Source organism: Haliotis rubra, unplaced genomic scaffold (genome assembly GCF_003918875.1).
Source record: "Haliotis rubra isolate DU_JTF1 unplaced genomic scaffold, ASM391887v1 Scf1478, whole genome shotgun sequence".
Classification (NCBI taxonomy): domain Eukaryota; kingdom Metazoa; phylum Mollusca; class Gastropoda; order Lepetellida; family Haliotidae; genus Haliotis; species Haliotis rubra.
Genome location: NW_025765423.1, coordinates 63,299 through 78,674, shown reverse-complemented (window position 1 = coordinate 78,674; position 15,376 = coordinate 63,299). Strand labels below are relative to the sequence as shown.

The following is a 15,376-nucleotide window of genomic DNA, read 5'->3' as shown; positions in this document are numbered from 1 at the left end:
TGAAAACCATTTAAATCTCAAATATGACTTTCAAAGGTAAAACCGACTGTTGAGATAAAATATTATATTTTTCATGGAAAAATCAACAGTCAAGCTTCTGCTCAAGAGTAACAAATGACTAACTGAGTGTGTTAAAATTTAATGTTGCATCGAGTTTGTTTCAGCCATACAGAGAAAGTAATGTTGGACAGACAAGCTTATAACATGCAACAACAGCTGGTCGTTCTAAGCCATTGTCTAACATTAATAATTGACAGTTTATTTTTTTTAGAAAAAGGAACAATTCCATCATGGCTGACAAAAAAATATTACAAATCATCACCGGTACGTTTCGTCTGGATGTATTCAGTTACAGAAACTGTGAAAATGTATCAATTTAGTTGCTACATATGATGTACATGTAAACCATGATTATGTTTTGGAAATGTACCGTTTTAATGAAAATAGTCTACAGTAAAACTATCTAACAAATCTTTCTGTGTAATGACAGGAAACATATATGTACTGTAACGTAAATTAGATCTTGTTTTTGTTCGGTCTGTGCTGTAACAAATAATCGAGCCTTGACCAGTCAGTGGACGAATCCAGTGGTTGACATCAAGTGCGTCGATCTACGCAATTGGGTACTATGACATGTGGCAACCAAGTCAGCGAGCCTGACCACCTGATCCGTCAGTCGCCTCTTACAACAAGTATAAGTTACTGAAGATCAATTCTAACCCGGATCTTCACGGATTGTATGGTTACAGTCTTTCACTACAACTGGACATGTGTGAGCGAGTCTAACTAGCCAATCGCCACTTACGACAAGCGTGGGTTACTGAAGACCAATTCTAACCCGAACGATTTTGTTACGTTTTACATTTTGCTTGTTTCAGGCAATAACAAACGTGAGACGATTTTATTTTGCCGAGAACCCATTAAACATTTTGATCATGGATGCCACAACGTTATTAAGAGAAAAGATTTTTCCTAAAAGGTTACTTCTGATAGTTCACTTATTGGAATTTACAGAACGTATTACTAGAATAGAAGGTATCATGTGTCTGTTTTACACACGATCTAAAAGTATGTTTAGCGTGTATGTCTTGAGTGAGTGAAGGTCTATTTTGCATGCCAGCTCAAATCTAATCGGTCACTTTTAGAAACGCTACGCCGTCATATCTGCACGTGTACTATGTGAAGAATGTTGCACAGAAGTATCTGTACAAACCATCATGAACATACCAATCGCTTGACAAAGGTTGTGCAATTAAGTTCATTCTGGAGACAGCAGGGTTACATGACGAGGCACCTTTGTGATGTCCTCTGAACTCTGAAGCACTTTATCAGTTTAATATCGAGGAAAAGGCTCTACGTCTATTGCTTTTCAGTTGTACGTGACCTTGACCTTGCACTTTCACGTGCGATATCGACAGATATTTGTGCATTTGACGACATCCGTTATTTAATGAAGTCGTCACACGTCAGCTCAATACTTAGGCAAGAGGAGGAGTAACTGCAACCTTTCACAACTGTTGTCCGCTGGATGTGGTAGATTGTACTCTCGTAGTGTCATGTTGTGAACGTACTATGTTCACAATAACGTACCTCGGATTATTGTTGTTATTTCAAAGGCTGAGATTTCCATGGTACTATTTCACACAACTATGTCTTATAACTGCTGAAAATATTTAAGAAACTTCACCGCCTGACAATGGAACAATTGGGCGTTCTATACAACCAAATAAAATAACCATCCTTTAATCTGGTAAATTTAGCATACGGCGCACGTACTATGTTGGTTTTTTGCTATACTCGAACGTCTGATTTACTTCCACAAGTCCATCAGCAGAAGCATCTTTTCGCATTTCATGAAAGTCAGGGTGCAGTATTTCACCCCACACAACTCTTTACGGCGGAGAATCAATGCAAATGCTAAGTGAGTGAGTAAGTTTAGTTTTACGCCGCTTTTAGCAATATTCCAGCAATATCACGGCGGGGGGACACCAGAAATGGGCTCCACACATTGTACCCATGTGGGGAATCGACCTCGGGTCTTCAGCGTGATGAGCGAACACTTTAACCACTAGGCTACCCCATCGCCCCTGCAAATGCTAAGTAACGCAGGAGTTACACTGTTGTAAATTGGCGGAAGCAGAGTTCTTCATACAACCACAAACACAAAATCCGCTTCGCAGTTGTATAGAGTTTGTGACAGTTATCCTTCGAGAAATACATAAAGCAGAACTAAAAGAATCCTTAAACAACGGTTGTTGGATAAATAAATGTACATAAATATTCTAAAAAAAACAAGACCATCAAACGATTTCTATTTTAACCCTTCATCAGTTGTGTCTGAAGTTAAGATACACATATTGTCATCCCTATCTCACTGTTATCACAAACATTCCACATATTCGTTATGATATCCTATTTACTGACCTGAGATATGTCTGCGCATCTACTGCACAACTGCTATGTAAGTCACTTTCAACAAGATGTTCGGCCTGAGTCTATTTGTGGGCGTCCTTGTCCTTCGGCTGGGTTTCGTAGGAGCAAAAAGAAACGTCCTTCTCATTCTGGGTAGGTACTGGTTCATGTGTTAGGAATATCTGTTAGATAGGAACAGTGAGTGAGTGAGTGAGTTATTATTTAACGTCACATCGGCAATATTTCAGCCATATCGTGACGAAAACAATTCATACAAAAAAAGTGAAATGAGAACATTTGACATTGAAATTGAATATATGTACGTTATAAAAAACCTGTCGACGAAGGACAGTAAAACAACTAGAATATCACAATTACAACTAAAACTAGTGTGGAGAGTTAAAACTGATAGCACTATTTGGACAATACAATATAAAAACAGGCTATAGATCGCCAACACCAGAAGGTAGATCACCATACCAGGGACAGATAGGAACAGCTTTTAACTGGTAACATAATACAAATATTAGTTTTACATTTTGGTCCTTTTTCCACACGCTATTTTTAGACTTGTAGCTCAATATTTAATTGTAATGCTTAAAGAGTACACTTTAATGTAAAAATGATTTACGCCTTGCGAGTGATTAGAAACAGTTAAAGTTGTAATTCATATACAATACGAAACAACAGTATGTACCGATGCCTACTTATCTATATGTAATATCTGCAAAGAATGAATGGCCAATGTAACACCGACTAAGGCCCTATGCCAAACCTGTAGAAACTATCTATTTATGTATGCCTTGTATATGTGAACATCTATTCATATTATAATGTCATGTAAACATGTACTGGGAAATAAAAACATTAAAATTAAAATTAAAATAAATTATACAAATATAATATTTGGGATTACACCTTTTCAATAAAATACAGATTCTAGTATCGATGTTGGGTTGATTCCAAACGGAGATTCGAACCCTCACTGATAGAAAGCATACAAACCCACTCAGCCATCGTGGGTTCCGCTAAGATGGAAGTCTGGTATCTATCATGTTACATTTGATCAGTTTCTAAATGGCATTAATGGCTACAAACTTTGATTTGTTTCTCTTATGTTTCGAAAGTAAGTTACCATGGCCTCTGTCATAATGATCTATCTTCATGTATAGCCCGTTATTATATTTATTGCTCTGTATAGTGATATCTCTTTATGATAACATCCAAGTTGTGGTCTGAAATCTGTATCTATTGTGTTGTTGCATATTGTTCACACATTTTAACACTGTATTGTATTATATGGTAATGTAGATATTGTTTTCTCGCAATTCTATGACTGAAATATTGCCGATGTTAATATTGACTCACTCACTTACACTTCTTTACATACAACATTATGTTCTCGTTCACTTCGTGAAGATCCGGCTTAGAATTGGTCCAATTGCGTAGATCGCTATCCCAGGGAGATGATCACTGGATTGTCTGGTAAAGACTCGATTATTTACAGACTGACGCCATATAGCTGAACTATTGGTAAATGCGGCGTTAAACAAACAAACACATCGTTCACATCGTCAGTAGGTACTCCTTCATATATGGCGATTCTTTGTGGAGGGAAACCAGTCTGATACTGGTTTGTTTGTTTGGTTTTGGTTTTGGTTTCAATCCGCACTCAACTATTTATCCGGCTATGTGAGCCTTGACAGGACGATCCCCGTGACTGGCATCTTGGACATCGATCTACACAACTGTGATACAGCTTGTTCAGCTTGACCTGAGCTACTCTACATATGCATGACCCAGGAGGTCAAATGGCACAAACGGCTGGTCGAGTTAACTTCATTAAACAGGGGAGCAGAGAATGTTATTGATGTTGCGTTCGTGCAAAACATGCACACATGGATTCGTTACAGCTCGATTCGGCAACATTAAACCATCTGTAGCTTCTTTTCTAAGTTAGGACTTTGCTGACGATTTTTTAGACACAGAGATGTCAAACGGCGACCTTGTCTCGGCAGTTCGACCATGTTGACAATCAACTGACAAAGGTGCACCCCTTAACAATCATGGACCAAACCAGTTGTGACACGGTCACGCAATGTATTAGTATTCACTTGATCAGGTCAAGCTGAACAAGCTGTACCTTGTCATGAATCCATCCAGTCAGCAAGCTTGACCATCCGCGATCCCGTTAGTCAGTACTGCGATGTAGTTACGTTTTAATATTTGACATGCACTTGTTGGTGGTTCAGCATGATAGCTTTCAAGCAAACGTCCATGTACAACTTATTCATGACTTACTATATGTTTCTCATGGGAAGTCAGAATGAAACGGAATCTGTCAAACTAATCTTCCTCATTTGTTGATGACCAGGTGACGATGCAGGTTTTCAAATGGGAGCTTATAACAACACCGCCTGCAAGACACCAAATTTTGACAAACTAGCTGCAAGAAGTGTTCTGTTTAAACACGGATATACCTCCGTCAGCAGCTGTTCCCCGAGCAGGTAGAATATAGCCGATATAGAGGCCATAGGATAGTCCCTGTAGGAAACAAGTAACCTATGTAAGAGCCGTCAATCTGACGCTGTTACAAGCAGGTAGGACGTAACCCAGACCAGAGCTGTCGATCGGCAGATGTCCAAAGCAGGTAGGACATAAGTCATACACAAGACAAGGACGTGCAGCTGTTCCCTTAGCAGGTAGGACGTAACCCAGGCAAGAGTCATATATCTGCAGTCCTTCCAAGCAGGTTGGACATAAGCCAAACCCGAGTTTAAACAGATGTGAGCTGTTCCCTTGGGAGGACGTGACCCAGACCAGAGCTGCCGATCTGCAGCTGATATAAACAGGTAGATCAGAAGCCAAACCAGAGAATATATAGATGTGAGCTGTTCCCTTGGGAGGACGTGACCCAGACCAGAGCTGCCGATCTGCAGCTGATATAAACAGGTAGATCAGAAGCCAAACCAGAGAATATATAGATGTGAGCTGTTCCCGTGGCAGGACGTAACCAAGACCAGAGCCGTCGATCTGCAACTGATCCATGCAGGCAGGACGTAACCCAGACCAGAGTCGTCGATCTGCAGCTGATCCATGCAGGCAGGACGTAACCCAGACCAGAGCCGTCGATCTGCAGCTGATCCATGCAGGTAGGTCAGAAGCCATACCCGAGATTATACAGATGTGAGCTATTCCCGTGGCAGGACGTAATTAATCCAGACCAGAGTAGTCGATCTACAGCTGATCCATGCAGGTAGGTCAGAAGCCATACCCGAGATTATACAGATGTGAGCTGTTCCCGTGGCAGGACGTAATTAATCCAGACCGGAGCCGTCGATCTGCAGCTGATCCATGCAGGTAGGACGTAACCCAGACCAGAGTCGTCAATATGACGCTGTTACACGCAGGTAGGTCAGAAGCCATAGCCGAGATTATACAGATGAGGGCTGTTCCCGTGGCAGGACGTAACCAAAACCAGAGCCTTCGATCTGACGCTGTTACATGCAGGTAAGTCAGAAGCCATACCCGAGATTATACAGATGTGAGCTGTTCCCTTGGCAAGACGTAACCGAGACCCGAGCCGTCGATCTGCAGCTGATTTCCGGGCTAATATGCATAATCCATGTCCGATCTAACGGCCAACTAGTGGGATATAAGTCACACCGCGGCCTCGTACCATGAAACTGTTGTAGCCCAACGACAGTTCATACATAGTATGGGAGTTGCGAGCACCTTAGCGCTATGCTAGCTGTGTGGATCTGACCCATAGACCACAAGGTAGCCCTACAATTATATCAGTTTGCTGTTTCTACATGTAGACGTACACTATATGTCAATATAATAGATGCATTATTCTTTCAAATTAATTAAACGATTTTTTTTTAAAGCAAGAAATACATTCCGAAAAGACAATCACAACCAAACTGAAAGACTGTTGGCACAATATGTACCCAATGCATGATTATAATATCTCAGCTCTGTCCTCTTGGGTTTCACACAGTAGCATAGTATTAGTCTAATATTTGCGATGCGTTGGGCACTCCAATTCCATTAGGTTGACACACCATGAAAATTTGATCAAAACAGTTTAAAATGAAGTACTTGTTTATGGCCTTTGTGGTTGTCTGACAATAAACGAAAATGCGACCTTGGCCTTAACCTGCCCCGCGCTGAAAAGAGTCAGCGATTCGATTGGACATATTATATTTTTTAGCCAATGAGCTCCCTTGCTCTTTTAAGTGCGGGGCAAGTTAAGGCCAAGGTCGTCAATGGCGAACGGGCACGAAACAATTCTGTTTGCGATGAATAAATGTACGTAAACTCATTATGACAGTGAGATGTAAGTGTCTCTGAAAGAATGGCGACAAGCACGCTGACAGGTGCCATCAGTTCAGCATGTTTTGGTGAATGTCGTTTGTGTATACTATGAAATAAACAAGAAAATGGGTGAGTTACCGCTACAAATTCTGAGCGGGGATTTTGGCTCGGAATCGAGAATTCACGATTTTTCGAGCTTCCGATTACCCTAGCTCCCAAAGTACTGCTTCGATTTTTGTGCTGTATGTCTTATTGTGTAGGTAAATCTATTAGCTTTAATGTGTGCAACTTTAAATGGGATAAATACAGTGAACATTGTTGAATTCGCCCTGAAACGAACCTGGTGTGTTGACCTCGTTACATGACTTTCCTTTTTATATAGTACTAAGACCCCGTCAGTGACAGTATATACCTTGATGGCATTTTTTAGCGTTACAAGCCCCTGTGCCCGACACAATGTCGACCGGCGCTTTTCTCGTGCCAAACAATAATACAGTTACTTCCCTTGGTTACATGTAAAGTTGGTCGCACTTTGCGATCTACAGCCTTAAAGTGGTTTATGTTTTCACAAGAGCTGTACTTCTAAGCGGTCTTCCGGAGCACCAGAACGGCATGTATGGAATCCACAGTGCATGGCACCATTTCAACTCCTTCGACAACGTCAGGAGTCTTCCCGTCATCCTCGACGACGCTGGCATCAGGACCGGTAGGAACACTTCATTAAGCTGAATGTTATATTGCTTCCCTTTGGGTATTTACAGGTACTATATTGTGATGATTAATAATATATATTAATATATAGTAATAGTTATATTGCTGTCATTTGTATATGTTACAGGGAATGATTGAAACCAAGAGTCAGTGATTTCATGAAATCCCTGTTACCCCCAGGGATTTCATGTATTCCCTAAAATTTCCAGAGATTTCATGAAATTACTCAAATAGTAGCTCAGGGATTTCATGAAAGCCTTTATTGAAATAGAGAACACCAAATGTATAATGCGAGTACAGAGTATATGCTGATAAAATTCTTTTGTTTGGACACGATAGACTGTTATGATACAAGCTATTACACTTCAGTAGCACTTTAAAACATTTACAAGGTATCGATTTACTTTGGTTAGGACCACAGTTACATTTCTGGAAACCCTACCCACCACAATTCGAGTCGAAAATCCCAGCTGTGTGGAGGAACAGTTGTCCATTGTCACATAATTCGTAGAGAGAAGACGCTGAGGACAAACATGAAATATGTGCTTTGAAAAATACCTTTTCCTTCCCAATGGCCTAATCTGTTAATACCTAAATAATGAAAACAAAGTTTTTAAAAACCACGCTAAACCTTAAAATGCTATTTCACAGTAAAATGTTGAGTCATTCCGTACTGAATGATGAGAGACACTTGTGCCACAATATACAGAGTATAATATATGAATATTAAAAATGCAATAAAAAGAGTACACGTTACATTAAGAAGATATATATAATTTTGCAGTACGCTTTTTAAGAATATTAAGGCAGGTTTTGGCGGATGGAATAAAAATGAACTTTAAAAGACTTGTACATTTAGATAAAAGTTGCAATCTCTCATCAGCTTTCAAAGGACAATGCAATAAAACATGACACTCATCTTCAATAAATTCTTCTCGTAAAAGCAAATTCTTTCAGTTTCGATTCTAAGCGAAATCTCTAAAAACAACCTCTGTGCCATCTGAAACTACAAAGGGAATATTGATACACAACGTTGATATCCTTATATCAGCACCCAACGACAAATTATTAATCATAATAATATGATGCACTAGCAAGTGTGATGCCGCGATAAGACATTGGGTCTCTCGGGTTGTCAGCTCCAGACTTAGGGGTAGGGGTAATGATCCCCTGGGCCCAGTTGGAGGGTACACAACTCATAGAAAACAGTGTATGAAGATAATCTATATAGATGTCAGAGGCCGAGATAAGCTGCGTATCCGGGTAAAATACGCATAGAAAATTTCCAATTACGCATTGAAAAATATTTGTTGCGTACCAATTACGCATTTAAATTGTTAGATACGCAAAAAGTTTAAAACAAATGCGTACGGAATATATTCATAGAAATCGCTTGCGTAATGAAAAAGACATCGATTGCTATCAAGTCGTACTGTTAGTTTAGGACAAGTGTTGTACTGTCAGTAAAGGATGAGTGATTTTTTATGAAATCATTTCCATTATATTTAAGTTGGTTTTGATTAGGTATGACATAAGGCAGAACATACCTGCTTAGTAAACTAACTCAATGACATAATACTTAGGTGAGTAAAATGACTGAAATACGCACATATTTGAAAGCAGTGGGTAACGGAAAATGAAATACCCACTAAACATTCATAATACCCACTCCCAAAAAATACAGTGGGTACAGTACCCACATGAGCTAAATCTTATCTGGAGCTCTGGATGTCATTTGTCAAAACATCAGCTGGAATATTATCGAAACCCGGTGATTTTCCTCTCTTAGCTTGACTTAGTGTCATCAGTAAATAGTAAAGTTTTCAACTCCTAAGACCTAAAGGATGAAATGAGACTAAACAGTTAAGCCGTCAGGAAATTAACTTGGTACCCCGACTCAAGGTACTAATTAGCCAAAAAGGTCATCGGTAAATTATCAACGTATTCAACTCCTAAGAATTGAGGGATGAAATGGGACTCAACAGTAAAGTTTTAGCTACAACCCTAAATTTCACACATTCACTGATATTCATCTTCAGGTATCGTAGGCAAGAAACACATTGGTCCAGATGAGGTGTACAAGTTTGACTATGAACAAACGGAAGAAACACATGATGCTAATCAAATAGGAAGAAATATCACCTATATGAAGCAGTACATCGAGGAATTCCTCAAGGAAAATGACACAAGGTATGTTGGGACAGTACAGTAACAGAGGGACCATTAATTGTAGTTCGTTATAACCGTTGTTCGTCATAACTGTAGTTCGTTATACCCGTTGTTCGTCATATCTGTAGTTCGTTATAACGGTTGTTCGTCATAACTGTACTTCGTTATAACGGTTGCTCGTCATATCTGTACTTCGTTATAACCGGTGTTCGTCACAACTGTACTTCGTTATAACCGTTGTTCGTCATAACTGTAGTTTGTTATAACCGTTGCTCGCCACAACTGTAGTTCGATATAACCGGTGTTCGTCATAACTGTAGTTCGTTATAACTGTTGTTCGTCACAACTGTAGTTTGTTATCACCGTTGTTCCACAACTGTAGTTTGTTATAACCGTTGTTAGTCATAACTTTATTTCGTTATAACCGTTGTTCGTCATTATCGTAGTTTGTTATAACCGTTGTTCGTCAAAACTGTAGTTCATTTGATCGTTGTTCATCCTAACTGTAGTTTGTTTTAACCGTTCTTCGTCATATTTGTAGTTCGTTATAACCGTTGTTCGTCATAATTGTAGTTTGTTATAACCGTTGCTAGCCACAGCTGTAGTTTGTTATAACCGTTGTTCGTCACAACTGTAGTTTGTTATAACCATTGTTCGTCACACCTGTAGTTCGTTATAACCGTTGCTCGCCACAAACTGTAGTTCGTGATATCCGTTGTTCGCTATAACCGTTGTTCGTCATAACTGTAGTTTGTTATAACCATTGTTCGTCATAACTGTAGTTCGTTATAACCGTTGTTTGTTATTCGCATTTCGACTAAAAAGTACATGGATTGGAGCAAACAGTTATACACGTTGCTGACTGTATATGACAGAGTTGGACGCCTTCAGTAGTATTTCTCAGCAATATCAGCACGGCACTAGCCGTGGGCCTTACACACTGTACCATTTTGGGAATCGAACCCGACCAACGGCATAACGAGCTAACGCTTTAACCACTGAGTTACGCAATAACTCTTTAACAATAAGGACTATCGTTGTGTCTAAAGCATTCGTTCATCGCGCCGAAGATCCAGATTAAAGCTTACATGTAACGCAAAACACAACTTTGCAGATTCTGATACCTTTCGGTATGGACTTACAGTAACAAATTATCAAAAATGCAAATTCTACTTATAAAGTTATAACGCGATGAAAAAAATCCCGCGAAATCGGGGTTCAAACGATTCATTGAAGAAAAAACCCAGCTGGGGTGAAAAGTGGTTTCAACAGCTCTGCTGCGCTGCGCATATAGCGCATGCGGCTTGAACAGGGATGCCTATACACACATAAGAGCGTATTTGCAAATGAACCAGCCACTGAAAGGCTTCGTTACACTTAAGTACACAGCCATCCGCTCTGACTGAGTTTGGTGTCCCGGGTGCTTCGTTTCGAGGGTAGTAAATCCAAGTACAAAATATTGCACTTTTGATTTGCGATTGTACGCTTATAATTTTGTTTATGTGTTTTTTCATAATCAGCAATGTATATTATATGTCATGAATAAATGATAATTGTGTATTAAATATATTGATTTTGTTGGTGCATCTAAGCTTTAAGTGAGTTAGTGAATTTAGTTTTACACCGCTTTTAGCAATATTCCAGCAATATCACGGCAGGGGACACCAGAAATTCCAGATTAAGACCGCTTGTTGAATTATTGTGTGACTGGTAACAGGGCAGTTGCAGCTAGTTTCGTCCCAGCCCTAGCGCCCAGTGGATGTGTGGCGGCAGACAATGTGTGTCCTCCGTAATACTTGGTAATAGTCGAGATAGCCTTGTGGTTAAAGAGTTGACTCATCACGCCAAAGACCCAGGTTCGATTCCCCAATTTGGTACAATGTGTAAAGTCTATCTATGGTCGTCCCGCGCCGTGATATTGCTATATCAGTGCTACATGCTGTGTAAAACCCAACTAACTTACTCATTACTCATAGATCGATGTTCATGAGATCAATCACTGGAGTATCTGGTCCAGACTAAGTTATTTAGACCGCCGTCACATAGCTGGAATATTGCTGAACCCGAGATTTTGTACCACCATCACTGAACATCGTTAACATCATAACCTTTTCGGGCGGTGGGGTAGCCTAATGGTTAATGGTTAAAGCGTTGGCTCGTCACGCCGAAGACCCGGGTTCGAATCCTCACATGGGTTCAATGTGTGAAGCCCATTTCTGGTGTCCCCCGCCGTGATGTTGCTGGAATATTGCTAAAAGCGGCGTAAAACCAAACTCAGTAAGTCAGTCAGTCGTAACCTTTTCCTGCAGGCCCTTCTTTCTCTATATTGGTTTCCACGATCCGCATCGATGTGACCAGATTCCCAAATATGGTGCATTTTGTGAGAGGTTTGGAAATGGAGAACCTGGAATGGGGGTTATCTCCGATTGGAAGCCTATTAAATACGGCCCTGATGACGCCATCGTTCCCTATTTTCTGCCGGACACGCCCGCGACCAGACAGGACATTGCTGACATGTACACGACCTTCAGCCGAATGGACCAGGGTAAACCCAACAAAAACTCATATCCTCCGTAGTGCTGCGGAGTTGTGTCCCTTGTATGGGCTAGGATAATGATCTGACTTCGAACTCCAACTTCGTCTCAATATTGTATGAAAGATTTATGACGGTTCCCCGTAACTCCCAGGGAAATCGCCAGAAATCGCCAGAACTAGACTGCTTTTCAGAGAGGCGATGCATGCTCTGTATTCAGTTACAACAGTCATGAAATTAAACTCAAATCCTACTCAGGGAAAACATATTCTTGATAATTGGATGAAATATACTAGAGAAAAAAATCATCATTTATCTAGTCTATTTCTCTGAACTGTTGATCACTTTCAAGATTAGTCATCACATTTCGACATTCCAATTGTACCACCAACGCAAAATTACTAATCCTGTATGAGACAGCAACACTTGCTCATCAGCTCCTACGTTAATGTGGATATCTGTCTTCTATTTCAGGCATAGGTCTTTTTCTCAGTCTTCTGGAAGCAGCTGGGTACATGGATGACACTCTCATTCTCTTCTCTTCTGACAATGGCATCCCTTTCCCGGGCGCCAAGACAAATCTGTATGACCCGGGGATGGGGGAACCAATGATGATATCATCCCCACTCCACAAGGACAGTTGGGGGAAAGTACGTACCTGAACTCCACAGGCACCTACGGGGAAGATCCGGGTTAGAGCTGATCTTCGGCAACCAATGCTTGCTGAAAGAGGCAACTAACGGGATCAGTTGATCAGGCTCGCTGACTTGGTTGACACGTAATCAGGTTGAGGAGATCGATCCTTTGAATACTGGATTGTAAGGTCCAGACTTGGTTATTTACAGACCGCCGTTAATAAGAGAAATCAGTGTACTATAAAGGACATGAAGGTTATAAAATAACCCATTCAGATCCAAGTCGCTATGCAAAGTTCCCTCCCTTGGATGCCAGAACTGGGCTTCATCCATTGAACCTTTGTCGGGAATCGAACCCGGCTCTTTGTGTTGTCCCCACCAATCCAAAGTATAGACATATCATGTTTCGCATTTGTAATTCTGTCGATGTGGTTCTTATGGTTATATTGTTTTAGGAAATAATATTACAAACTGCACAATAGAGGGAGTGATCACGTATTGCGCTTAATGCAGCATTGGTAAATACTGTAAATCCTGTAAGATGTTGGAGAACAAACCGCAAACCCCAAACCCCAAACCCACTTGGTCAGTTACTGTCTCCCACCGCCTCGTATCATTAAACGTATACTGAACAGGCATCATCCAACTCTTTTATGATTACAGAAATTCAGAATTGTAAATGTCAATAAATTATGTTTCAGGTAACCGAGTCAATGGCAAGTTTGATGGATTTCACGCCGACAGTATTAGACTGGTTCAATGTCTCCTACCCTAAATACAAGATATTTTCGGATGTCGTAGAGCTCTCAGGCAAATCCTTACTTCCGGTCCTTGCGAACCCAAGCAATCTGACCTATGACCACGTGTTCTCAAGTCACACTTTACATGGCGTTCACCAGCATTATCCAATGCGAGTACTCAGAACATCCCAATACAAACTCATTCACAACATTTTCCCCTGATACCCCGTATCCTATAGCAACAGATGTATACTTCTCTCCCACCTTCCTTGACCTTCTCAATAGGTCAAGGTCAAGTGTTGAACCTTGGGTATGGTTCAAGTCCATGTCGGAATATTATTATCGGTCCGAATGGGAGCTTTACGATATCAGGGCTGATTTCAAGGAAAGGATAAATTTGGCCTTGGATTCCTCGCACCAAGCAGTGCTGAAATCCCTCCAGAAGCAGCTGTACGAATGGCTGTGGGAGACCGATGATCCCTGGGTGTGTCTGCCTCGGACCTTGATCAGCGGTAAACAGTGCTATCCTCTGTACAATGAGAGAGAAGCGGATGAGATAAATCGCTATAGGCGATGAATCAAACAAATACATGTAGATATATTTTCCAACACGTAAAATCAATATGTCAGAGTATCACACAAACACGGCCCTGAATATAAATGGCTGAGTTGGGCTAAAAATCATACGTGTTGCGATACTTTTGTCCATGTCTCTTAAGATAGTGCATCCTTGCTTTAAAAGACGATTAGATGAGATAATTGAGCCAAAGTGATAAATCAGATAGCTTGATATATTTTCCAACAAAATATATTGATGTATGCAAATTTTAATTGTACATCTTTGGTCTAAAAGGGAATCAGATGAGATAAAGCTCTCTTTCTATTCATCAGTCTGGATATTATTTTTCAAGCAAGTGTTCTTGCAAATGCTTAGATAAAATTTAATTGTGCTATAAAAGTGAGAGTAGCGCCACTGGTATATCATCGTGTATGTCCAAATGGTTTATGACATCCGAGAAAACGCCATGTTGTGATTCAGCTACTCAACACCAATTTGCGTTTAGTTGATTGCATGAAGCAGTCGTAAAATGGTTGCTTGAAATTTGGCTTGAAATCAGTAAAATGTCCCCTTTGTAATATTTTTCACATAGATTGTATTATCCCCAAAAGTCTCATATATTTGTTGAACTACCATTTTAGATAAATAATTCAGTTGAACACACACCAGTCGCGCCCGACTGAAAAAATAGGCAATGAGACCTTTACTACATCAAGAGTCATCTCCTCCGGTGTAGCAGACGGCTTCCTTCGTTGGCATGGCAGATTTGATCGCAGAAGAGAAAAGAAAGCTGGTTCTAGATGATTTGAATGGGGTTTGAGTTATACGAAAGGGTTAGCTGGTAGACATGATATTCCTCTGTCAACAGTATACAGAACTTTGAAGGATATGTAGCAAAGAGTTGGGATTAAGCACAAGACAGGGGCAGGGAGGCCAAGGAAGTTCAGTACTACGGATCGCCGGCGAGTTGGCAAGATTGTGTGTAGTGGAAAATTGAAAAGCGTTGAGAATATCAGAATGAGATGATTAATAGAGTACGTCCTCAGGTATGTAATGAAACCCTTAGACAAGAGTGAGTGAGTGAGTGAGTGAGTGAGTGAGTGAGTGAGTGAGTGAGTGAGTGAGTGAGTGAGTGAGTGAGTGAGTGAGTGAGTGAGTGAGTGAGTGAGTGAGTGAGTGAGTGAGTGAGTGAGTGAGTGAAGAGTCACATCTGCAATATTGCAGCCATATCGTGACTATAACAATATATACTTTAATAATATTTTCCCCGTAAAATCTGTCAATAAAGGACAGTAAA

General features: G+C 40.5%; 1 protein-coding gene across 1 annotated transcript; it reads left to right on the top strand.

The window, feature by feature from the left end:
* Positions 1 to 2,480: 2,480 nt before the first annotated feature.
* Positions 2,481 to 14,370, top strand: LOC124269809 (N-sulphoglucosamine sulphohydrolase-like). Its single transcript, XM_046704846.1, is given in 8 exon segments — positions 2,481 to 2,565; positions 4,787 to 4,919; positions 7,305 to 7,438; positions 9,483 to 9,633; positions 11,922 to 12,157; positions 12,620 to 12,795; positions 13,482 to 13,733; positions 13,735 to 14,370. Coding segments are annotated over 8 exon segments (1,530 nt in total). The 3' UTR covers positions 14,098 to 14,370.
* The last annotated feature ends 1,006 nt before the right edge of the window (positions 14,371 to 15,376 follow it).